The sequence below is a fragment of the Gorilla gorilla genome, chromosome 4 (genome assembly GCF_029281585.2).
Source record: "Gorilla gorilla gorilla isolate KB3781 chromosome 4, NHGRI_mGorGor1-v2.1_pri, whole genome shotgun sequence".
Taxonomy (NCBI): Eukaryota; Metazoa; Chordata; class Mammalia; order Primates; family Hominidae; genus Gorilla; species Gorilla gorilla.
In genome coordinates, this window is record NC_073228.2 from 151,347,084 (window position 1) to 151,375,054 (window position 27,971).

At 40.2% G+C, this 27,971-nt stretch overlaps 1 protein-coding gene across 1 annotated transcript in view; it reads right to left on the reverse strand.

Moving 5' to 3' along the window:
* The window catches only part of DPYSL3 (dihydropyrimidinase like 3), a 118,742-nt gene extending 91,479 nt beyond the window's left edge, over window positions 1-27,263 (reverse strand). The window contains exon 1 of the mRNA XM_004042763.5: window positions 26,481-27,263. Within this exon, the coding sequence (XP_004042811.1) occupies window positions 26,481-26,861 (381 nt within the window). The 5' untranslated portion in view covers window positions 26,862-27,263. The remainder of the gene's footprint in view (window positions 1-26,480) is intronic.
* Between the last annotated feature and the right edge of the window lie 708 nt (window positions 27,264-27,971).

Consider the following 27,971-nt stretch of genomic DNA (forward strand, 5'->3'; position numbering starts at 1 on the left):
GAGCAGCATGGGGGAACTGCTCCCACGATCCAGTCGCCTCCCACCAGATCTCTCGCTTGACACGTTGGGATTACAATTCAAGATGAGATCTGGGTGGGGACACAAAGCAAAACCATATGGGGGTGCTCACAGAAAATCTCACATTTAACTCAACTATAATCATTTCAACAATGGAGAAATTAAGGCCCAGAAAGGTAAAGGGATGTGATCAAATTTACATGGTGAGTAACAGATCCATGTCTCACCCTCACTTTCCGAGCTTTCAGCGAATGCTTTTTAGTTAGAGCTGTTATATAATAAGAGGTACTTTTAAAAGCAAACAGTAGCAAGACACTAACAGGAAGCCAGGTGCTTTGAATTGCCTGGCCAGACATGACAATGGCCCCGGCTAATGTAACACTGTGTTTGAAATCAGAAAAGCTTGATGTGACTTCCTGATAAACTGTGTAATCAGCTGATTGACGTCCATTCATTCACTACTTCATTCCAATGTTTATTAAGGGTCTGTATATGCCAGGCACTGTTCTAACTCCCAGCTACACAACTGTGGAAGATAGATTTTGAATGAGTTACTCAGACTTTCTCATTTATTTATTCAAAAATCGGTAATGAGCATTTACTATGAGTCAACCCTGTGGCAGTGGTAAGGACACAGCCTTCAAAGGAATCTCAGGTGAGTGGGAAAGAGGTTAACAAGTATTTATTACACAGAATAATGAGTATTAAATAGAGGTGCATTCTGAAGCATATAGGTGGACCTCACCCGGAGAAAGGTCTCAGAAAGCTTAAGATGAAGATGAGATCTGAACAAGAAGGAGTTAGAATAGCTCAGTTATCATATCTGTAAAATGAGAATAACTCGATTATCTCATCTGTAAAATGGGAATAATATCTCCCCCCCAGGGGATACTGTGAAGGCCCAATGAGCTACATATGTGAAAAGTCCAGCCTGGCACTGAGGAGTGAACATTACACGTCACTTTCCATCTCTGTCTTTGAACACACAAGAGTTGACCAGGATCTTAGGTCTGTCTCTCTGTCTGTCTGTCTGTGGCTAACGACCTGTGAAATCAGCAGCCCACATAAGAAGAAATCTTTGTCTCTGGCCTCATTAGAACCAGGTTCCCGGCAAGTAACCAGTTCCAGACACTGGCCTTGGAAGGGAGCCCGTGCTGCTGGCCACTTCATTTGGGAATTTCATCCTGTTTGCAAAGATTGCACCAAACAGAATTTTTCTCCTAAAGTGGTTTTCTCCCCCATCCTCCTCCCCTTCACCAAATGATTTATGTCTCACTGAGGGCTTTTCCCCTTCATAGCCCATCTGGCCTTCCTGCCTCAGCCTGCAGGGAGGGTGTAATCCTGTGTTTGCAGCTTTACAGATGGTTTCTATGGAAATTATGACAATATTACAGCTATTGTGGAGCCACATCATTGCTGACTGAATGAGGAGACAGGACTTGAAAGGGGAAATTTGGAATTAAATATCAACAACCTACATCCTTAGAGACAATGACTGGTTTTCATGGAGCTTTTCCTATCAACAGTAACAAACAATAACAAACTAATAGTGTTGTTGTATTCGCAATATAAAGAAAGGTTATTTCTCAAATTCTTTGTGCAAGCTACACAGTGTAGACAGAATCAGGCCCTAAGCAAGTGCTCACTGGTAATATTCAGACATCAGAGCAAAGTAGAATTTTGGATAGGGGTTAAAAAATCGAGGCATATAACTCAGATAACCGAATGCTTCAAATCTCCACCATGTCACACAAGACCAGGCTACAACTGCATATGATTTGATGTGGTTTGTTAACTGCTCTCTAACATCAACAGAAGAACTCAGCAAGGAATTGGAAAACAGAAATGCTTATTTAGAGACAAGGAGTGGTCAGCATCCATTAATAGTTTCCAAAGATTGAGATGGTAAAGAAGTAACCACAAAACCCCTCCATTTAGACTTTCTCACCAGCATCGTTCCTTACTTTTGCTGTGGGCCATACGTTTTATATTTGTATATTTTCCTACAGCCCATGAGAGTTTTAGTCTCTTTCTTCAACTATGTTTTGAGGTTGATTTAGGCAAGATCTCTTTTTTGTAACAGAAATTGTACTGCTTTTATTCGATTGCAAAAGCAACCCACAGCATCGTAGAAAATGTAGAAAATGTAGAAAATGGAGCTGAAGGAACAGAAGAAAACACATCACACGTTATTTATTCCTCTTACCACTGCTAAGATTTTGTAAAATTTCCGTTTAATTTTTTGATTGTGGCTGAGAGCGTGAGTTTGGAGATTTAGACAAAATTCTTGCTTTGTGAGCTGTCTGAGTTCATGCAGTTTACTTGATCTCTCTAAACCTCAGATTTTTAAGCCAAAGAGCTGATCATGCCTTCCTTCAAAGGGCCAAGCGACTAAATAAACCAGGAGTACTTCCTCACAGCAATACTCTCCCATAGCATCATTTTTAATGGCTCTAGAGTACTTTCCATCATATGAATATGACATTATTTATTTGCAATATTCTATTACTAAATATTTCAGTCGTTTTATGTATTCTTTACTATTAAAATGCATAGAGTGACTTATAAATAATCTCCAATCTCTCTCTTTGTTTCCTATGTATTATGCAGCAGAGAAATTTAATTCAACTAATTTACATCAAATACGCTGAGCACAAGTGTCTGTGGTGAGAAGTAAGTGGTAGGCCCTGCCCTTACAGAGCTGAGCAGGACGGTAGGTTGGAAACAGCACTGACCTGGGAAATAAGAAATTGGAGTCTCAGCTCCTCCTCCCCAATCCTCTTCTATTAACTGTAACTTGGGCAAAAGATCTAATTTTTCCTTTCTCATCTGTAAAAATGGTATAATTATAGTATCTTCTTCCAAGGATATTTGTGAACAGAATTAATTAATGTAAAGTGCTTTAAAAAGTGCCTGGCCCAGCACTATTCACAATAACCAAAAATGGAAACAACCCAATGTCTATCAGCTGATGAGAAGATAAATACAATCTGATATATACATACAATGGAATACTATGCAGCCATAAAAAGGAAAGAAGTACTGACACATGCCACAACATGGATGCACCTTGAAAACGACGCGAAGTGAAAGAAGACAAACACACAAGGCTACATATAGTATAATTTCATTTATATAAAATATCCAGAATAGGTAAACACGTAGAAAAAGAAAGCAGATTAGTGAATGCCAAAGGCTGGAGGTTGTGGTGTGATGAGAAAATTCTGGAACTACATTGTTGTGATAATAGTAAAATATTGTAAAGGTACTTTATACTTCTGAATTGTACTTAAAATGGTCAAAAAGGTAAGTTTATGTTATGAGTATTTTACAACAACTTTTAAAAAACAATGCCTGGCATATAATAAATGCTCAAAAATTTTTATTTTTCATCCTTATCACCTCTCAAGTCCTCAGTTTTCCTATTTGTAAAGTGAAAAGGGTAGGACAAAATAATCTTGAAATTGCTTCTAGCTCAGAGTTTCTATCTATAGTCTAGTTGGATGAATGCCTTATGATGGAGAAATCTTTTCATGAATATCGATTCCCTGCCTTCTCCCTCCTCTGGACTGAAAGGGGCCAGTCAGTGCCCTTCTGAGCACTCATTTCTGTAGCTGCCATCACCTCTTCAACATGATCCCTTCAAGTACCTAATAGATTTCTGACTGCTATTAACTCTGAAGGGACTCATGGTGGACACTGAGTAAACATCTGTTGGGCCCGTAAATGGATGAAAGAATACATGAGTGAAAGAGTGAATGGAGAGCCACTGACTCTCAGTGAATACTTCAAGTGGACCTAGCCCTGGCTGAGTTACTGACCTCTAAGTCAGATTTCCTGAATGGTAAGCATACATCTTCCAAGAGGTAATCAATTCACTCTCCCGATTATATCCTTTTACTGCATATTCTTGATCATATTTTTATTGGGCTAGTCATTAGCTCAACCCCCAAACTCTATTGAATCTGTTGACATGTTTTAAGGGTAAGTGAGCTTAGCATTCTCCCCCTTTGCTTAACAATGCCACATGCTATTAACTCTGAGAGGCCTTCTTTTCCACCACTACCTCTCTTTTTGCAGCTTCAGGCTGTTTGCTACCTTACCACCTCTCCTTTTTTCTAGCACTCCAGTAAAGCTTTATTTTAAGCTTGACCTCCTTCTTCCTAATCACTCGGATTTCCTGTATTTGTTTCTTTCCCACTGTCATTTCCAGGTTATCCTCTTCAACCTCCCCCTTTCTCCTGTCTTTGTTTTTAACAAGCCTTGCCTCCATTTCATAAATTTGCATTCTCTAAATATCTTGCATTGTTCTCCCTTCAATGTCAGATATGTATTTAATTTTAATTTCCTCCTCCAATTTCAGGCATCCTGAAAGGGGAACAAGTGTTTCTGAGCCTTTCAGATTGTCTTGCTTAGTTATCATAACTACCTCAACTTTTGGAATCTTTTCATATCGAAAAGTTGCTATGACTTTGCTACTCACTCTTGCACACATACAAACACACATACACCTGTGCCACTTTTCTTTTATTCAACACCAGGAGTTGGCAAACTATTGTCCATGGGTCAAATCCAACCCACCACCTGTTTTTTTGTTTGTTTGTTTTAAATAAAGTTTTACTGGCACATAGCCACAACCATTCATTTACATGTTGTCTATGGCTGCTTTTACAGTATAGAGTTGAATAATTTGAACAGGTACCTTATTGTTTACAAACCTAAAATATTTCCTATCTTGTTCTATACAGAAAAAGTTTACAGACTCCTATTCTAGATCATTGAGAGCTATCTAATCCTTCATTTGAAAACTCTTAGCTGACAGAATGCATTTCCAGATACACTGCCTTCATTTCAAACCCCTCACGCCCATTTTGAACTCCCCACATCCCACCGTGGAATCTCACTAAAAAGTTCCCTTAGTGCACTACGACGGTCTGGCTTCCTGACACTCCCTGGGTGATATATAGGATAAAATTGTGTCTCTGGATATAGTCTTCTCTCCCTATCAATTTTGTGAAAAACCATTATTCACTAACTGTTTTTTTCCTTCTCACTTAATATCCGTTTATCACACAACTTTCCATTTCATTGGTTTTATTTATTTCTATCTAAGTGGCAGGATGTGGGAATAGTATCCAAAGAGAAAAAAGCCCCTCCCTAGCCCACTTCCAACCCAACATAAGCTTTACATCTTTCCTCTTTAGTCCAGAAGGTGAACACAGTAGCTAAAGCAGAAAACATCAGAAGCTAGGAGGCTCTAGAAAGAAACCAGGAGGTAGATCAAGGGAAGGAAGAAGTGAAGAGGGATTTGGACAGCATGTTGACAGCATGCATTGCTGTCAAGTAATTCTGCCCTCAAAGGAGACCCTCTAAAATAGCGATGAATGGGCTACAGGGTCATGTGGACCTGGATGTGAGTCCTATTTCTGCCACCATCCTTTGAATATTATCTACCCTGATTTTAGCCAGTGCCTTAAAATCAGGCTGGCCCACCAGCAAGCCACAGCAGTCAATAAAAAATTATCATTACCAGCCTGGGCAACATAGGGAAACCCCATCTCTACAAAAATTTTAAAAATTAGCCTGCATGGTGGTGCATGCTGGTGTTCCTGGTTACTTGGGAGGCTGAAATGAGAGGATCACTTGAGCCCAGGAAGTTGAGGCTGCAATGAGTCATTATTGTGCCACTGTACTGCAGCCTGGGTGACAGAGTGAGGCCCTTCTCAAAAGAAAAAAATATATTGGCCAGGAGCAGTGGCTCATCCCTGTAATCCCACCACTTTGGGAGGCCAAGGTGGGTGGATCACCTGAGGTCAGGAGTTCGAGACCAGCCTGGTCAACATGGCAAAACCCTGTCTCTACTAAAAATACAAAAATTAGCCAGGTGTGGTGGTAGGCACCGATAATCCCAGCTACTCAGGAGGCTGAGGCAGGAGAACCGCTTGAACCCAGGAGGGGGACGTTGCACTGAGCTGAGATCACACCACTGTACTCCAGCCTGGGCAACAAGAGTGAGACTTCATCTAAAAAAAAAAAGAAAAAGAAAAGAAAAAAATATATCATTAGGCACTTGGGGCACATCATGGTAACTGTTGGAGTCCCTCTCCACTTCTTCCTTTCCATGCTCTATCTCCTGGTTTCTTTCTAGGGCCTCCTAGCTTCTGATGTTTTCTGCTTTAGCTACTGTGCTCACCTTTTGAACTTGACCGGATTCTGCTTTCCTGTTTTGATTCTGTGAGCCCCATGTTCTCAGTCTTCAGAAATTTCCTCTGTTAGACATTTTATTTTGGACTCCTCTTAGTATCCACACCAGCTCCAGGTGTTGGATCCCATTCAGCACTGATGCTTAGCTGCCACCATACCAGAAGAGAACAGCACAGGGGCGTATGGAAAGCAATCAGAGAGTCCTTGGGCTTAATCCTGACTTTGTCCATTTCTAGTTGTATGATTATAGGAAATTGAGTAATCTTTCCATGACTCGGTTTCTTTTCTGGATTATGTGGATATTAATGCCTATTTTGTAGAGTTGTCATGAGGATCAGAGACATTATTGTCTTGCAAAAATAAGTACTCCATAAATGTAATATTTCATGAGCACACACCCCTTGAACCTCATATTTGTGCCTCAAACTCAGAGAAATGTAAAATTCCAAGAGATTATTGAGGGAGCTACTTAGGTATAGAACAATTCTGTTCTGTTAGTTAGATCTCCGTTTACGACTTCAGCGTTCTTTCCTTTTATGTTTTTTTTTTTTCTCTGCAGCTAAGATTTAAAATTCTTTCTCTTAAATAATAGACACTGGAGACTCCAAAAGTGGAAAGGGTGAAAGGAGAGTGAGGGCTGAAAAGTTACCGATGGGTACAATTTTCATTATTTGGGTAATGGGCAAACCTTACCATTACACAATATACTAGTGCACAACGTAGTAGGACTGCACATGTACCTCTTGAATCTAAAATAAAATTTAAGAAAAGAAAAAATGTTCTAATAAGAAAAAATAAAATGAAATAAAATTCTTCCTTTCCCCATGTCTTTTACAATATCCCACTTACATGGCTCTTATGGCCCCTGCACCCCATCTACTGAATAATGTGGCCCAAGTAATGTTACTTCTGATGCCTCAACTGCCTCCATCCCAGGCTGCACTCCTCTTTCTTAGAGAATTTACATGAAAGGCTCTCCTGATTTTGCACACCCCAGAGTCCTGCCCCTAAAGTTTGAAGTAGAAAGCATCTATCCCATGTTTAGTGTTCCTGCAGCACAAAAATGATCACATGCAGCCTTTTATAGGAATTTTCCATTGATAATGAAATGAATGTGCACAAAGATTATCTAGAAGAAGGTTTACCACCTTCTTGCTTATAATAACAAAAGGAGAGAAGGTACATATAAAACCACAACTGAAAATACAAACATAAATGTCCTATTAAAAGAAATTTATAATTAAATATGTGACACATCAAAATAGAGTACCAGATAGCCATTGTTAGTTATGCTTTAGAACATCTCTGATGCTCTGTGAAGATGCCACAATGATCGAAATCTACAAAATAGTTTAAGGTTTCTGGCTTAGCATGTTAAGAAGCTTAGAAGTCATCATTCCATCCTAAAAACAAGTAAAACGCTAAACAAACAAAAAAATCAATAGCTTTTCTTAGACCTGGCAGAGAAGTGAGGTCACAGAGCAAACCATTTCCCCCAAAACTGGGTAGACAGACAGACAGATACAGAGAATCACATATACCCACACAGAGACCCATAAGCAGAAACTTCCACAGGAAGCAGCCTGGGATAGGAAAACTTGAACGGCAATTGGTTAATTGCTGGATGCTAGATACAGACAACTCAGAGAGTTAAAAACTTCAGATGCAGTCATGGCAGCAGCAGGGTGGTGCGGCAGGAGCATGTGAATTTTACCTTCAAGAACTCTGCCATGACCTCATAGTCAATACTGGAGAAAAATTCCCTCCTGCTTCTGTCAGGGAGAGGAGAGAGGAAACATTTTGAAATATATGAAAGCATGCTGTTCATAGGAACAAGATATGCTCTCTGAAGAAACTATTTTATTAGAGCCTAAGCTGCTAGAGTTTTGTCAGAGCCTAACCTACTTGGAGAACAAAATAATACCCAACTCCAGCGAGCTCAGCCTTCAGTACGGGAAGGAAAATACGCAACTCCAGCACCCTCCAGCTGCCCTTTCTCATGTAAGGTGCCAGCACAATACTGAGAAGCACTTGAAACATTCACAGTCCAGGGGCACAGGCTCACCAAAAGACTTAGAACTAATCATAGGACTGTAAAACCCTTTCTCTTCCCCTACACCTTGCCACTACATTACTAATGGCCTATTTACTAGAGTTCCTTTTACTCAGTACATGGATCCACCACTCAACAAAAAATTGCAAGGTATAAAACAGGCATCAAAACAAGAGTCAGCTATGGCAGGAATGTTGGAATGATCAAAAGAAGGCATTTAGACACACTATAAATAACATGCTAAGGGCTTTAGTAGAAAAAGTAGACAACATGGAAGAACAGATAAATAAGGTAAGAAGACAGAAATTCTAAAAAACAGTCAAAAAAAATGCTAGAGATAAAAAAAATACTGCAACATTAATGAAGAATGCTTTTGGTAGGCTCATTAGTAGATTAGACAGAGCTGAGAAAATAATGTCTGAGCTTGAGGATACGACAATAGAAACTGCCAAAACTGAAATGCAGGGAGAAAAAAAAAGACGAAAAAAAGACCAAAACAGAATATCCAAGAACTGTGGGACAACTACCAAAGGTGTAAAATGAATAATGAAAATACCAAAAGGAAAAGACAGAGAGAAAGGAACAAAAGCAATATTTGAAGCAATAATGACTAACAATTTTCCCCAGATTAACATCAGGCACTAAACTACAGATCCAGGAAGCTCAGAGAATAGCAAGCAAGATAAACGTCAAAAAAAACCCTTACACCTAGACATATATTCAAATTTCAGAAAATCAAATATTTTTGAAAATCTAAAAGAAGCCATAGGGGGGGAAATACCTTCCCTATAGCAAAGCAAACATGAAAATTTCATTCAACTTGTCTTCAGAAACCAGAAAAGAGTGGATACAAATATTTTAAATATTGAGAGAAATAAAAAACATCAACCTAGAATTTTGTGAGATCATCCTTCAAAAATGAAGATATAAAGATATTCTTCTACAAAAAGAAATTGAGGGAATTTGTTTCCAGTAGAGTGGCCTTCCAAGAAATGTCAAAAGAAGTTCTTCAGAGAAAAGGAAAATGATATAGGTCAGAAACTTGGATCTACATAAAGAAAAGAAGACCACCAGAGAATAAATAAGTAAAGGTAATATGAAAACTTTGTTTTTCCTATTCTTAATGTATCTAACAGATAACAGTTTATTCAAAATAACAATAGCAGCAATGTATTCTGTTATATATGCTGATGTACATACATCTGCTTCTGTATAATTGAAATAAATGGAAGTGATGATACAAGAGATAGGAGAAAATAATTAAGAATATTATCATTATAAAGTATTTGTACTACTCATAAAATAATACAGCACTATTTGAAAGTAGACTTGGATTATTTGTAAATATATGTTGCAAACTGTAGGTTAACCACTTAAAAAGTTGAGAAAAAGAAGTATAAATGATATGCTAAGGAAGAAGAGAAAATGGAATCATATAAAATTCTCAGTTAAAACCACAAAAAACAGAAAAATTATAGAAGACAAAAGTAGGAACAAAGAACAAGGACAACAAATAGAATACATCAACAAATACGGTATATATCCATCTATAATCCATCTATAACAATAATCACCTTACATGTCAATGATCCAAATACACCAGTTAAAAGACAGAGATTGTCCGAATGGATCAAGAAGCAAGGCTTAACTTTAACTACAGAAAACCCACTTCAAGTACAAAGACACAGAGAGATTAAAAGAAAAGGGATGGAGAAAGAAATACCATGCTAACACTAATCAAAAGAAAGTGCAAATAACATATTAATTTCATCCAGAATAGACCTCGGAGCAAGCGAAGTTATCAGAAATAAAGAGGGATGTTACATAATGATAAAGGGGTAATCAATTCTCTGAGAAGGCATAACAACCCTCAATGTGTATGTGTCAAACAACAGAGGATCAAAATACATGAGGCAAAAACCTAAAAGAACTTCAAGGGGAAAGAGATGAATCCATTATGATAGTTGGAAATTTTAATGCTTTTCTATCAGAAATGGACAGATCATGGGCAGGACGTGGTGGTTCATGTCTGTAATTCCAGCAATTTGGGAGGTGAAAGCAGGGGAATCATTTGAGCTTGAGAGTTTGAGACCAGCCTGAGAAACATAGGGAGACAGCATCTCTACAAAAAATTTAACAATTAGCTAGATGTGCTGGTGCACACGTGTGGTCCCATCTACTCAGGAGGCTGTGGTGGGAGGGAAGATCACTTGGGCCTAGGAAGTCACAGCTGCAAGCCATGATCACACTACTGCACTCCAGCCTGGGTGACAAAGCGAGACTCTGTCTAAAAAAAAAGAAAGAAAGGAAGAAAGAAACAAAGAAAGAAGGCAAAATGGACTGATCCAGCAGGCAGAAAATTAATAAGATTAATAAAGACATAGTTAAAATGGACATCTACAGACTACTTCATCCAACAAAAGCAGATTACACATTTTTCTGAGGCACAGATGAACTGTTCAACAAGAGAAGTGACATTCCGGGGTATAAAACACATCTTAACATATTTAAAAGAATAAAATCATGCAAGCTGCTCTTGGAGCACAATGGAATTAAACTAGAAGTAAATAACAGAGAGAATGCTGAAAAATCCCCAAATACGTGGATATTAAACAATATAACTGGCCAGGCGCAGTGGCTCATGCCTGTAAGCCCAACACTTTGGGAGGCCGAGGCAGGTGGATCACTTGAGCTCAGGAGTTCAAGACCAGCCTGGCCAACATGGTGAAACCCCGTCTCTTCTAAAAATACAAAAATTATCCTGGCGTGGTGGCAGGCGCCTGTAATCCCAGCTACTCGGGAGGCTGAGGCAGAAGAATTGCCTGAACCCGGGAGGCGGAGGTGTCTAAGAAGAAATTACAAAAAAAAGAACCAAATAAAAATGAAAATATAAATTATTAAAACTTGTAAGATGTAGCTAAAGCAGTGCTTAGAGGGAAATTTACTACATTGAATACATGTATTAAAAAAGAAGAAATATCTAAAATCAGTAATCTAAACTTCCACTTTAGAAAACTAGAAAAAGAAAAGCAAATTAAAGTAAGCAGAAGAAAAGATTTCTTTTCTTTTTAAATGATAGATAAATACATTTCTTTTCTAAAAACAAAAATTAGAGTATCAATCAGTACAGAAAATCAATAAAACCAAAAGCTGGCTCTTCAAAAAGATCAATAAAATAGATACGTCTCTAGCCAGGCTAACAAAGAAAAAAAGAGAAAAGATACAAATTACTAATATCAGAAATGAAATAGGGACATCACTATAGAGCCTATGGATGTCAAAAGAATAATAAAAGAGGCCAGGCCCGGTGGCTCACACCTGTAATCCCAGCACTTTGGGAGGCCGAGGCGGGCAGATCACGAGGTCAGGAGACAGAGACCATCCTGGCTAACATGGTGAAACCCCGTCTCTACTAAAAATACAAAAAAAAAAAAAAAATTAGCCGGGCATGGTGATAGGCGCCTGTATTCCCAGCTACTCAGGAGGCTGAGGCAGGAGAATGGCATGAACCCGGGAGGCAGAGCTTGCAGTGAGCCGAGATCGCGCCACTGCACTCCAGCCTGGGTGACAGAGCGAGACTCCATCTCAAAATAATAATAATAATAATAATAATAAGGCAATATTACAAACAACTGTATACCCATAGATTTGATAAACTAGATGAAAAGAGCCAATTCCTCGAAAGGCATAATTTGCCAAAACCCCCACAAGAAGAAATTGAAAATTTGAATAGGTAAGCCTGTATCTATTAAAGAAACCAAATCAATAATTACCTTCCAAAGCAGAAAATGCCAGACTCAGATGAATTTCCTGGCGAATTCTACCAAATATTTAGGGAGTAAATTATGCCGATTCTCTACAATCTCTTTCAGAGATAGAAGCAGAAGAAATACTTCCCAGCTCCTTCTCTGAGACGAGCATTACTGTGACGTTAAAATCTAACACAGACACCAAAAGAAAAGCAGAGCTATCTATGACAAACCCACAGCCAATAGCATACCGAATGAGCAAAAACTGGAAGTATTCCCTTTGAAAACTGACACAAGACAGGGATGCCCTCTCTCACCACTCCTATTCAACATAGTGTTGGAAGTTCTGGCCAGGGCAATTAGGCAGGAGAAGGAATTAAAGGGCATTCAATCAGGAAAAGAGGAAGTCAAATTGTCCCTGTTTGCAGATGACATGATTGTATATCTAGAAAACTCCATCATCTCAGCCCAAAATCTCCTTAAGCTAATAAGCAACTTCAGCAAAGTCTCAGGATACAAAATCAATGTACAAAAATCACAAGCACTCTTATACACCAATAACAGACAAACAGAGAGCCAAATCATGAGTGAACTCCCATTCACAATTGCTTCAAAGAGAATAAAATACCTAGGAATCCAACTTACAAGGGATGTGAAGGGCCTCTTCAAGGAGAACTACAAACCACTGTTCAAGGAAATAAAAGAGAATACAAACAAATAGAAGAACACTCCACGTTCATGGGTAGGAAGAATCAATATTGTGAAAATGGCCATACTGCCCAAGGTAATTTATAGATTCAATGCCATCCTCATCAAGCTACCAATGACTTTCTTCACAGAATTGGAAAAAACTACTTTAAAGTTCATATGGAACCCAAAAAGAGCCCACATTGCCAAGCCAATCCTAAGACAAAAGAACAAAGCTGGAGGCATCATGCTACCTGACTTCAAACTATACTACAAGGCTACAGTAACCAAAATAGCATGGTACTGGTACCAAAACAGAGATATAGACCAATGGAACAGAACAGAGCCCTCAGAAATAATGCCACATATCTACAACTATCTGATCTTTGACAAACCTGAGAAAGACAAGCAATAGGGAAAGGATTCCCTATTTAATAAATGGTGCCGGGAAAACTGGCTAGCCATGTGTAGAAAGCTGAAACTGGATCTCTTCCTTACATCTTATACAAAAATTAATTCAAGATGGATTAAAGACTTAAATGTTAGACCTAAAACCATAAAAGCCCTAGAAGAAAACCTAGGCAATACCATTCAGGACATAGGCATGGGCAAGGACTTCATGTCTAAAACACCAAAAGCAATGGCAACAAAAGCCAAAATTGACAAATGGGATCTAATTAAACTAAAGAGCTTCCGCACAGCAAAAGAAACTACCATCAGAGTGAACAGGCAACCTACAAAATGGGAGAAAATTTTTGCAACCTACTCATCTGACAAAGGGCTAATATCCAGAATCTACAATGAACTCAAACAAATTTACAAGAAAAAAACAAACAACCCCATCAAAAAGTGGGCAAAGGATATGAACAGACACTTCTCAAAAGAAGACATTTATGCAGCCAAAAAACACATGAAAAAATGCTCATCATCACTGGCCATCAGAGAAATGCAAATCAAAACCACAATGAGATACCATCTCACACCAGTTAGAATGGCGATCATTAAAAAGTCAGGAAAGAACAGGTGCTGGAGAGGATGTGGAGAAATAGGAACACTTTTACACTGTTGGTGGGACTGTAAACTAGTTCAACCATTGTGGAAGTCAGTGTGGCAATTCCTCAGGGATCTAGAACTAGAAATACCATTTGACCCAGCCATCCCATTACTGGGTATATACCCAAAGGATTATAAATCATGCTGCCATAAAGACACATGCACACGTATGTTTACAGCGGCACTATTCACAATAGCAAAGACTTGGAACCAACCTAAATGTCCAACGGCGATAGACTGGATTAAGAAAATGTGGCACATATACACCATGGAATACTATGCAGCCATAAAAAATGATGAGTTCATGTCCTTTGCAGTGACATGGATGAAGCTGGAAACCATCATTCTCAGCAAACTATCACAAGGACAAAAAACCAAACACTGCATGTTCTCACTTATAGGTGGGAATTGAACAATGAGAACACATGGACACAGGAAGGGGAACATCACACACCAGGGACTGTTGTGGGGTGGGGGGAGGGGGGAGGGATAGCATTAGGAGATATACCTAATGCTAAATGACTAGTTAATGGGTGCAGCATACCAGCATGGCACATGTATACATATGTAACAAACCTGCACGTCATGCACACGTACCCTAAAACTTAATGTATAATAATAATAAAATTAAAAAAAAAAGAAAAGCAAACTACAAATCAGTATCTCTAATGAACAAAGATGCAAAAATCCTCAACAAAATATTAGCAAGTTGAATTCAACCATGTATACAGAAAGTTATACACCATAGCCATGAAGGTTTATCTCAGCAAGGCTGAGTTTATCTAGGCAAGGTTGCTTCAACATTTGAGAATCCATCACATTACATTACACATAATATAATCCAAACAGGCTAAAGAAGAAAAATCACATGGTCATATCAATAGATACTGAAAAATCATCTGGCAAAATCCAATATCCATTCATGATAAAAAAAAAACACAACTTAGCGAAGTAGGAAGATTGGGGAACTTCCTCAGCTTGATAAAGAATACGTTCAAAAAAACCTACAGCTAACATCATATTTAATGGTGAGAAACTCAAAGCTTTCCTACTAAGATTAGAAACAAGGCAAAGACACACTTTTTCACCACAACTTTTCTTTGTATCCTTCCTTCCCTTCTCTCTCTCTCTCTTTCTCTCTCTCTCTTTCTCTTTCTTTCTTTCTTTCTTTCTTTTTAAGTTCAGGGGTACAAGTGCAGGTCTGTTACATAGGTAAACTTGTGTCACGGGAGTTTGTTGCACAGATTATTTCACCACTAAGCCTAGTACTCATTAGTTATCTTTTCCCAATCCTCTCCCTCCTCCCACCCTCCACCCTCCAATAGGCCCCAGTGTGTGTTGCTTCCCTCTATGTACCCATATGTTCTCATCATTTAGCTCCCACTTATAAGTGAGAACATGTGGTATTTCATTTTCTATTCCCGCATTAGTTTGCTAAAGATAATGGCCTCCAGCTCTACCCGTATTTCTCCAAAGGACATGATCTCATTCTTTTTTATGGCTGCATAGTATTCCATGGTGTATATGTACCACGTTTTCTTTATCCAGTCTATCAGTGAAGGGCATTTAGTTTGATTCCATGTCATTGCTATTGGGAATAGTGCTGCAATGAACATACATGTGCATGTGTCTTTATAATACAATTATTTATATTCCTTTGGGTGTATACCCAGTAATGAGATTGCTGGGCCAAATGGTATTTCTGTCATTAAGTCTCTGAGGAATTGCCACACTGTCTTCCACAATGGCTGAACTAATTTACACTCCCACCAACAGTGTATAAGCATTCCTTTTTCTCTACAACCTCACCAATGTCTATTATTTTTTGACTTTTTAAAAATAGTCATTCTGACTGGTGTGAGACGGTATCTCATTGTGGTTTTGATTTGCATTTCTCTAATGACCAGTGATGTTGAGCTTTTTTTCATATGATTGTTGGCTGCGTGTATGTCTTCTTTTGAAAGTGTAATAGACATGAACACATGTCCTTTGCCTACTTTTTAATGGGGTTGTTTGTTTTTTTCTTGTACATTTGTTTAAGTTCCTTATAGATGCTGGATATTAGACCTTTGTTTTCCATTCTGTAGATTGCCTGTTTCCTCTGATAATAGTTTCTTTTGCTGTGCGGAAGCTCCTTAGTTTAATTAGATCCCATTTATTAAGTTTTGCTTTCGTTGCAATTGCTTTTGGTGTCTTCATTATGAAATTTTTGCCCGTGCCTATGACCTAAATGGTATTGCCTAGGTTGTCTTCCAGGGTTTTTAGAGTTTGGGGTTTTACATTTCACTCTTTAATCCATCTTGAGGTAATTTTTTTATATGGTGCACCACTGCTTTTCAACATTATTCTGGAAGTCCTAGCTAATACAATTAGACAGGAAAAGGAAATAAAAGTTATACAGATGTGGAGAGAAGAAACAAACTGTATTTCTTTGCAGATGACATGATTGTCTATGTAGAAAATACAAAAGAATTGAGCAAAAAAAGCCCTCAGGAACTAGTAAGTGATTATAGCAAGGTTGCAGGATACAAAGTTAATATGCAAAAGTCACTTGCTTTCCTATACACTAGCATTGAACAAGTTAAATTTGAAATTAAAACATATAACCATTTACATTAGCACCCTGGAAATGAAATACTTAGGTATAAATCTAGAAAACCCCGTGCAACTGAGGTAGAAATCTAAAGAAACATGTGCAACTTAGGTATAAATCTAAAAAAAAGTGTGAGATCCATATGGGGAAAGCTACAAAACTCTGATGAAAGGTGTCAAAGAAGAATTAAATAAAGGGAGTATATTCCTTGCTCATGGACAGGAAGACTCAATACTGTCTAGATGTCAGTTCCTCCCAACTTGATCTTTAGATTCGACACGGTTCCAATCAAGATTCTAGCACGTTGTTTTGTTGATATCAACAAACTGATTCTAAACTTCATATGGAAAGGCAAAAGACCCAGAATAGCCAATATTGAAGGAAAATAACAAAGTCAGAGGACTGACAGTACCAACTTTAAAACTTACAAGAAAGCCACAGCAATCAAGACAGTACAATCTTGGTAAAAGAATAGACAAACTTGGAACAAAATAGCACATAAGTAGACCCACATAAAAGTAATCAACTGATTTTTATGAAGGAGCAAAGGTAATACAATGGAGAAAATATAATATTTCCAACAAATAGTATTAAAACAACTGGACACCTATGTGCAAAAAAAAATCATGACACGGATCTATGCCATTCACAAAAAATAACTCCAAATGGATCATAAACCTAAATGTAAGATGCAAAACTATAAAACTCCTAGAAAATAACATAGATGACCTTGGGTATAGTGATGACGTTTTTAGATACAACATCAATAGCACAATTCATGAAATAAATAATTGGTGAGCTGGACTATATTAAAATTAAAAACATATGTGCTGCAAAACATATTGTCAAAAGAATGAGAAGGCAATCCACAGACTGGGAGAAAATATTTGCAAAATACATATCTGATAAACAACTATTATCTGAATACACGCAGAACTCTTAAAACTCAATGATAACGGCCAGGTGCGGTGGCTCACGCCTGTAATCCCAGTACTTTGGGAGGCTGAGGTGGGCGGATCACCTGAGGTTAGGAGTTTGAGACCAGCCTAGCCAACATGGTGAAATCGCATATCTACTAAAAATACAAGAATTAGCCGGGCATGGTGGTGCACACCTGCAATCCCAGCTACCCGGAGGCTGAGGCAGGAGAATCGCTTGAACCTGGGAGATAGAGGTTGCAGTGAGCCGAGGTGGCACCACTACACTCCAGCCTGGCCAACAGAGTGAGACTCCATCTCAAAAAAAAAACAAACAAACAAACAAAAAAAACTCAATGATAACAAACAAATGACCCAATTAAAAAATGAGCCAAAGAGTTTAACAGACACAGATGGCAACTAAACATAAGAAAAGATGTTCCATATCATATGTCATTGGAAAATTGCAAATTAAAACAACAATGAGATACCACTATACACCTAGTAGAATGGCCAAAATCCAGAACACTGACAACATCAAATGCTGGTGAAGATGTGGAGCAACAAGAATACTCATTCATTGCTACTAAGAATGCAGATTGGTAGCACCACTTTGGAAGACAATTTGGCAGTTTCTTAGAAAACTAAATGTGCTCTCACCATGCGATCCAGCAACAGTGCTCCTTGGTATTTAACTAAATGAACTGAAGACTTATGTTCATACACAACATATGTGCACACGAATGTTTATAGCAGCTTTATTCATAACCAACAAAACCTGGAAGCAACCACGACATCCTTCAGTAGGTAAGTGAATAAATAAACTGCCACGAATCCAAATATTCAGCAAGAAAAAGAAATGAGCTATCAAGCCATGTAGAGACGTGGGGAAAATGTATGTGCATGTCACTAAGTGAAAGAAGCCAATCTGAAAAGTCTACATACTGTGTGATTCCCACTACATGACACTCTAAAAAAGACAAAACTATGGAGGCAGTAAAAAGATCAGTGGTTGCCAGGAGTTGAGGGCAGAAGAGAATGATGAACAGAGAGAGCACAGAGGATTTTTAGGGCAGTAAAACTAATTCCTATAAGATATTACAATGGTAGATACTTGTCATTGTATGTTTGTCCAAGCCCATAAAATGTGCAACACCAGAGTAAAGCCTAATGTAAACTATGGATTTGTGGTGATAATGAATTTTTTTTTTTTTTACCAGAGTCTTGCTCTGTTGCCCAGGCTACAGTATAGTGTCACGATCTGGGCTCACTGCAACCTCCGCCTCCCAGGTTCAAGCAATTCTCTCACTTCCCAAGTAATTGGAATTACAGGTGCCTGCCATCACACTTGGCTAATATTTGTATTTTTAGTAGAGATGAGGTTTTGCCATGTTGGACAGGCTGGTCTGGAACTCCTGACCTGAGGTGATCCACCCACCTTAGCCTCCCAAAGTGCTGGGATTACAGGCGTGAGCCACCACATCCAGCCAATGATGTGTCGATGTAGGTTCATCAATTGTAAAAATCTACCACTCTCGTGTGGAATATTGCCAGTGAAGGAGGCTGTGTGTTTATGGAGACAGGGGTATATGGGAAGTACTCTCTGTACTTTCCACTTGACTTCACTGTGAATCCAAAACTGCTCTAAAAATACAAGCTTATTTGTTTTTTTAAAAAGGTGATATCTTAGTCTGCTCAGGCTGCTATAACAAAATACCATAAACTGTGTGGCTTATAAATAATAAATGTATTTCTTACAATTCTGGACACCGGGATGCCCAAGATAAGGCAGATTGAGTGTCTGGTGGAGGCCGGCTTTCTGACTCAGACGTTGCCTTCTAGCTGTGTTCTCACCTGGTGCAAAGAGCAAAGCAGCTCTCTAGGGCTGCTTTCATAAGGGCACCAACCCCATTCATGAGGGCTCCACGCTCATGACCAAATCAGTATCATTACCTTGGGGCTTAGGATTTCAACCTATGAAATTGGGGGTACACAAACCTTCAGACCACACTAAATGATAAAAAATCATTTAAACACAGAAATACTGCATCTCCTCACTTTGGGAAAAAAAATGCATGTCACAGATACACACACACACACACACACACACACACACACACACACACACATATACACACAGATGGGAAGAAAATACACTCCTAGGTTAATGGCAGTTTTCTCCAGAAGATGATGAGGAAACGATGTTTATGTTTTCTTACTGCTGATCTCTTTGGTCCATCTTAATTTTTCCAACATTTGTTTTTCATTGTGCACCTACATAGCTGGGGCTTAATAATGCTTTTTTTTTTTTTTTTTTTTGAGACGGAGTCTCGCTCTGTCGCCCAGGCTGGAGTGCAGTGGTGCAGTCTCGGCTCACTGCAACTTCCGCCTCCCGGGTTCCCGCCATTCTCCTGCCTCAGCCTCCCGAGTAGCTGGGACTACAGGCGCCTGCCACCATGCCCAGCTAACTTTTTGTATTTTTAGTAGAGACGAGGTTTCACCGTGTTAGCCAGGATGATCTCGATCTCATGACCTCGTGATCCGCCCGCCTTGGCCTTCCAAAGTGCTGGGATTACAGGCGTGAGCCACTGCGCCCGGCCTTAATAATGCTTTTTGCAAAAATGAGTAAAGACAAAAATTAGCAGGTAAAGGGAGACGTGGGGACTCCCTTGTTAGCCACAAGCTATTGGCCCACCTCCACATGCATATTTGTAAAGAGTGCTGAGCACTAACCAGCACCTGGTCTATAGCCTCATCACAAGCCTTCAACAGTTTTGAACTGTCTCTCAAAAATTGTTCAACAAAAGGGCATCTATCACTGAAGTACTCTGACAATGGACTCATTAATGACTAAGTTGTTAGAACCACTGACTATTATCTATTTAGTCTAGGGACCATAGACTTCCAAGCACTCACCCAATTTGTTGGACAAGACAAGCCACTGGGATAAAGGAAAACAACCATAATTTATATTTGGATTTTTTGTATCTCTTCTTTTTTAGTTTAGATTTTTTATTTACATTTTATGATGATCATAAGATGTTTTCTTTTTAAAGACAGGGTCTCACTGTCGCCTCCTCCAGTCATGGCTGGCTGCAACCTCGACTTTTCAGGCTCAAGCAAACCTCTTACCTCAGCCTCCTGGGTAGCTGGGACCACAGTCGTGCACCACCATGCCTAGTTAATTTTTAAATTATTTTTAGAGACCAAGTGTTCTACGTTGCCCAGTCTGGTCTCAAACTCCTGGGCTCAAGCAATCCTTCTGCCTTGGCTCCCAAAGTGCTGGGATTACAGGCATGAGCCACAATGCCCAGCCAGTCATAAGATATTAGTGTGATATTTCCATATGTAATTTATATATATGCACATATGTGTAAACATATATACACACACAAGGAATATGGAGCATGCCCAAAAAATTTTTGTTTAAAGTTGCACAATCAAGAAAGTTTACAAGAAGACCATTACTATAGGGACCATTTGGTCTAGCCCCTTTGTTTTAGAAAGAAGAAAACTATAGCCCGAAGGGAAGGGAGGTAACTTGCCCAAGTTGTACAGCAGGTTAAAGGTTAGGTCTGGAAACTAGACTGCTAATACTTTATCCACTTTGATTTTCTGTTTGTTTGTTTTTGCCTAATATGTTCTTTGATGGAGTAGAACTGTCTTTTGAATGCAGTGTGATTCTATGTTACAAACATATTTTAATGTTACATACTCCTAGAAGCTTAATTTTAAAAGTGCTCACACACCTAAATGGACCTTCTGCCTCCTCCATTTGCAGTCACAGATTGCATCCTCCTCAGACAGATTTCCTCTTCCTTGTAAGCTTTACTCCCTGTCTCATAGAAACATTACTTGTCAGGATAACGCCCAGTGGAAATAAATCACCAGGAGAATCAGCTGTAAGAGTCACTGACTGAAATCATCAGAGACAGTGTTCTGGCTGTCTTAAACATTACTTACAAGAGCTGTCAGCAAAACCCCGTCTCCAGGGACCATTACTTTGAGGGAACTCTGCCAATCGCAGCATTACTGAGAAGGCATATTTTTTATGTTCCTCAAATGCCTACTGTCAAACTAAACCAAAGTTCTGAAAGGTCACAAACACTTCCAAGTTTGGAGAAGGAAACCTACTCCCAGATTCAAGTGTGGCCTGAAGGCCAGGTAAGCAGGAGGCATTTTTTCCTAGCTTTGGTACAAACTTTCATTTGTCAGAGAAGACTTAAAAAATTCATTTACACACCAGGGTTTGGATTCTGATAGCTAGTGAGGCCTTTATAAGCCTAGAATTCTATTTCCAGCTGTCTCACATTGTGCAGGATAAAGAGGAGAACATCAATTTCTCTGAGTCACTTTGAAAACTTTTAGCCCAGGAAAAACAAGACAAATGACAAATGGGAAAAAGGTAACGGCCACATCTCATTTGTTTCCAGATTGTTCCCTCTGCACCCAGAGCCCTTGCCAACTTCATGAAGGAAACATCTTGCACAAAAGAGGCCCACATGGGAAGCAGGAAACTAGAAATGACCCAAGACTCCTGATAGAAAGTTATCAATAAAAACCCCTGTAATCATAATGTCATTACTTTGTTTTTGCTGGATGACAGAGTCCTTATGATATAGTTTGCTCTTGGCAGGCCATATCATAATTGTCTTCCTCTTAGTAACTATTTTACTGCTAGGAAAATTCAGTGTGCATGGAAAAGCATCTTGAGAAATGATGAAAAATAAATACTTTTCACTTAGAATTGCTTTTCTATGCACTTAGTATGAAAAATTGTAAATGAAAAGTTGTGTAAGCCAACCATAGAGGATTTTAGTAACATGAATGCCGAGGATTTTAGTAACATGAATGCCTATTATGAGAAAACTCTAAATACACAATTTAAGAAGGTGTTTATAGATAGGTTTGGAACCACTGTATTAGCATCTAGTGATAACTCAAACCTGGAATTTGACACTCAGAGACTTTTTTTTTTTTTTGAGACGGAGTCTCACTGTGTTGCCCAGGCTGGAGTGCCGTGGCGTGATCTTGACTCACTGCAACCTCCACCTCCCGGGTTCAAGCGATTCTCCTGCCTCAGCCTCCCAAGTAGCTAGGATTACAGGTGCCCACCACCACGCCCAGCTAATTTCTGTATTTTTAGTAGAGACGGGGGTTTCACCATGTTGGCTAGGCTGGTCTCAAACTCCTGACCTCAAGTGATCTGCCCAGCTTGGCTTCTCAAAGTGCGGAGATTACAGGCGTGAGCCACCGCTCCCAGCCTATGATTTTATATTTTTATTCTGTAAACACTTCTGTTATTTAATCTCATTACAATTTATTAAATAAACTCATTTTGTTAAGATAGAAGTTAATAATTAGGTATGCTAGATACAAAGCATATTTTGATTTTACCAAGACATTAAAAATATCTTTTGATAGCTCTGCAATCAACTTGAAAGAATAAGGATTTTGCAGCAACTGTTCTCCAAGGTTGAACAACTGGTCTCAAAGTTTCCTGTGTAATGGGCTGGTGGCACAATAGAAGACGGGTTCTAGAGGTGTGGCAGGAAAATCTGTCCTTGCTCTGAATAATATTGACATGTCAGGAGCTGACACGATGGCCAGGCTGGTCATATTAAAATAAGGAAGCAGCCTCCCCACCTGGAAAGAACACAGACTCTGGAATCAGAAAAATCAGATTGTGAATTCTGGCTCCCCCCACTTATTATTTATGTGATTTGGGACTAAACAATTAGTCTCTGGGGTTCAATTTCCTTATCGGTATAACCATTTTCTGTGAGGAAACGACCTTGTGAGCACTATTTAGTATAAGCACACAGAAAGTGTTCAAAAGGTGATACTATGAAATCAACAAATGGTACAAAGCTGGCAGTAGGAGTGCTGTATTATAGAATTAAGGTTTAAGATTATTATGATATAATAGAAAGATGAGCTAAGATAGTGATAAATATTATAGAAGGAAGAAAAAATAAAATCCTATAGTTAAGATTTTTTTGGGGGTGGTTTGTTTTAAATTAAATTGTACCAGCATAGAAGGGGAACATCCTGGCCTAACAGCAGCTTACGTGAAAAAAGTTTCTGAAAGCTTGAATGGCAGGGTGTTTGCCATGGAGACAATAGTAAGTCATAGATGCATATGTTCCATAAAAGTCCAAAAAATTAAGTAACATAATGCACTTCGCCATGGTCATATCCCATCTGAAGCAACGTATTCAGTTCTGGGCACTGTATTTTGAGAAAAATATTTACAAAATATGTAATATAATATAACCTGAAAAGGAAATCAGGATGGTAAAATGCTCATACAAGAGAAAACTGAAGAAGCTAGGAATAATAAGGGTAAGAAAGAAATTTAGGGAGAATGAGATAATTGCCCTCATACATGTAACGGGCATTAAAATTGAAGAGTAATAGTAATAACTAATACGTACTGAATACTACTGTGCAAAGTAGTCACCATTATCCTTATTTTGTACAGGAGAAAACTGAGGTACCCAGAGGCTAAGTTACATGCTTACAGTCATATAACTAGTAAAGGTTGGGACAGGTTTCACTCCATTAATTCATCTCTAGATCTGGGAGAGATATTAGAGCTATTTGCCAAATATTTCTAGTCTTACAGGATCATGGCAAGATTGTATTCCACCAATTCCTTTGAAGCTGAGTATAGACATGGTTTTCGGCCAATGAAATGTGAGCACACATTATGTTCATTACTTCAGCAAGGAATTAAGTGTGTATACAATTTGCCACATACTATTCACAGATGTGTAGAGACGGAGCCTCCATCAAGTTAGGCACAATAATGAATAGAGCTTCCCTGTTGACTCACACTGGACAAATAGGAGCAAGAAATATGCTGTTATGTTTTTTATTAAGCTGCTGAGAGTTGGGGGTTGTTTGTTACTGTGGCATCACCCAGCCTTTTCTGACAGATACAAGAGTGCACATACCTAAAAATCGTTAAAATGTCTCATAATAAGGAAACATATTCACCCTTATATTTCCAAAGGTCAGAACTAAGAATAATTTGTAGAAACTACAGGTAGGTAGATTTGGGCTTAATTTTTTTTTTTTTTAAGTAAAGTTGTCCAAAAAGTTGCTTCATGAGGTAGTGAGCTCCCTGACAATGGTTGTATTTAAGCAGAGGCCAGATGATCATTTTGCCAGCTATGTGGCAAAACAGATGGTTTAATTAAGGAGGTTTAGTGTATCAAACATTTATTGAGCACCTCCAATGTGCCAAGCATTCTAGCCACACAGATAAATCCAAATACACAATCTCTACCCTCAAGGAAATAAACAACAAGTTCAGAACTTGATAACCTCCGTGGTCTCTTCTAACAGTGTGATTCAACCAAATTAGAGATAATAACATGGCCTGGATGAAGCAGATGGCAAGCCCAAACTTACAAATGACTACGTAGCACTAGAAATCCTGCTGATGCCTAGGTTGTATTATTATTTCTCAATTAGTAGCCAAAAGTATAGGGTTTGCAAAAGGGAGGAAAACGGGAGAATTGCTAGGTTTAAAGGAGGAATATTTTCCCTTTCTCTAGTTACCATTCTTAAATCTTGCAAACCCAGCATATTATCTGGCTTACATCAGGGGTGTTTCATCAAAGGGAATAGCACTGACTCACAGCAATTGTTACCGACCTTTTCCATCACTACTCCGGCCCCTTCCAGTCAGGAAGGGAACATTTCAATATGGATCAAGTCAGACATGAAGAAAGGAATAACCTTTCTATAGGGTTCTTCTTCAGTTTAGATATCAACCAAAACATTTGCAAAATATCAGAAGTTTTCCCTAAAACGTTGGTAAGCAAGGGCTTAGGGGAATCACGCACTAAAAGGATGATGTGAAAATCACAAACTAAATGAATGATTTCAGAGGAAGCCAACATTGTTTTCCAAGTGGTACCCTTGAACAGCACTAACTTCAGCACTTATTTTCCCTGGTGGTCTTAGTAGTTAAAGGTTGGTTGGTTAGTTTGTCTAAACTTTCAAAAATCAAACAGTGGACAGAGATGCTGTTCTTTCACTAGCTCATTGCATTTTAATGGAAAAACAACTAAAACCTGAATAAGCATTAACTGTAATTGCTCTGAGGCAGACATTTCCATTTCAGGTTATTATTCCTAACCATATTAGTGCAGAATAATACATGCGGATGGATTTTGCGGCCATTACCTAGACAAGGGTGAGGGCATCTGATTACTATTATTCCCCAACTGAAAGCTTCAGTTTGAACTCTGAAGTCTCCAGCCCTGCCAGGCCCTGCATTTTCTGAACTACATCTCTGAGTCTCTGTGAAATAGACACATAAATCAGGGCAAGCTAGATTTCAATGCCATCCCTTCAGTCAGTTCAGTGTGACATAAGTTTCTCAAAAATACACATACAGAAGAAATTGGCTTTGGCACACTTAAGAGCAGCAGGGAATTTGCATCTCATGCTAGTTTAATGTGCACTCTTAATACTCTCGTCTATTTTCTAAAATATAATGCTATTCTTGCAGAGGCAGCTGGACCCCTGTGATACCCAGTCTTGTGCCAAGCTATGTACACAAATACACTCTTTACAAACACAGATGTGAAATGCCGTGCTAAGACAGAAGCGAGGCATAGAGAGAGATTTGCGTGTTTAGTCTAGAGGCTCCACACCCAAAAGTTTCAGGGACAGAGCTGATGTTTGAAGACTGAGAGGGGAGACCGCCCCTCCAGTACTTTCATCCGGGCACTATGGAGATGACCCCCATATTCCCAGCATCACTTTGCCCTCTGCCCTGGTGACCCGGGTTGAGATTTAATCTAGGGCCAGAGGGGGGCAAGACAATTGTGCTGTTGGCTACTAAAGAGAAGAACTGGAAATCACTAAGCCTTCCCGGGCTGACACACCCACCCAGACCGGATGGCCCAGAAGTGCGGCGAGGAGGCAGGGGCAAAGGACGCGGCTCCAGGCAGGGGAACCCGGGCATCCCTTCCGCGCTTGCACGAAGATGCTGCAAGTGGCGACAGGCGCGAATCCAGGGTCTGGGCTAGGAAGTCGCGCTACGCTCAGTGGAGGATGCCCCTTTCCTCCTCCTGGTCCCCCAGCCCCGTGCGAAGTGAGCTGGAGAAAGTTGTGCCCGGGCCATGGCGGCCAGGGCTGGAGAAAGGAACGAAGGCAAGCAGGGAAGTGACCCGGGGCCCCCTTACCTTGTCCTTGGGGCCGAGGTTCTGCAACACCTCTTTGCCGGTGGCGCTCCGGATCTCTACCCCGGCGGGGGCGGGGGACGCGGGCGCGGGCTCCCTGCTCTCTTCCCGGCCTTGGCCCCTGCGCGGGGTGTCCCCCTCGATCCCGGGCCGACTCCCCGATCCTCGGTCGCTGCCCTGGCCGCTCCGAGGAGTCTTCGCGCCCCGCTGCCCCACGCTGAGGGCATCGAAATCCAGCGTCTTGCTCTCGAAGGCGCCCTCCACGTTGCAGAACATGCCGCCGTATTTCTGCCGCGGGACCTGGTCAGTAGTGCCCGGCCTGGCCAGGTACACGGGCAGATCGTCTTCGTGGGAGCTGTCCCAGCCCCTCCGGCCCGAGGCCATGGTTCAAGCACGAAAGCGGCCCGCGGGTTTTTCTTCCCCAGAGGCGGAAAGGGCAGCCGCCGGCAGCGTGCGCCGAGCCACAGTGACTGGGGCGGGAGGAGGCGCCTGAGCCTTCGCGCCAGAGGCGGCAGTGCTGCTCCGATTCCTGCCTGTCCCTAGCGAGCCAGCGAGCCAGCGAGCCACACAGCCAGCTAGCGCGCGGCGCAGGGGCCCAGAGTAGCGCCGCGCTTGGCTCACTCGCTGGACCTCTCGCCCGGCCGCACCTCCTCACGCACCCCCAACCCTAACGTGGCCTCCCGGGCTGACGCAGCGTCGGTGCCCATCACAATCACAAACCAAACTTGGCGCGCGCGCACACGCACACACAGGCGCACACTGCCCGCTCGCGCAACAGCCTTGCCTCACACACTTTCGCGCAATTTAGACGTCTTAGAAATGTTCACACTCCAGCACTTGACTGCTTCACCCACACTAACTCCCTAGTTTGCCTCACAAACACAAAGCTTTCTGACGTCCCTCGTGCACAAAAACCCAACTGACCCAGGTGGATTCATCTCAAAGCCAAGTCCTGATTTACAACTAACACATACAAACTCAAATTTACAACAGACTCACAATCCTACCCAGAACCCCGGACTTGCCTCATCCCGATCTTTAGGATGACACTCATAACTACACCCAGTTCTAGAATCTGCCTTGCAAACCCCCACTCTCACATAAAGTCCTGAATTGGCTTACACACACAACACAAACACACACTGAGAGAGCAGCCCTCTTACTTCATTGAGAGTCACAAAAGCCCTTTGACTTACATAAGCCCTTTCTTAGCTTCTATATAATATCCTAGTTTGCTTTTTACCACCCCTAATTTGCCTCATTTCAGATCACACACACACACATTCTTAGATTTTGCCTTGCAAAGCACTCTTCATTAATGCTCTGTCCCTCATACAACAAACCCCAGATTTTAATCTCACACACTGACACAAGTCCAGGTTTACCTCAGTCGGAACCGACACTTAGATTCACACCTAAGCCCAGATTTACTTCAAAAATCACACAACCAAAGACTTCGCTTTTCATGTTACCTCAGATATATGCAGACTTTAC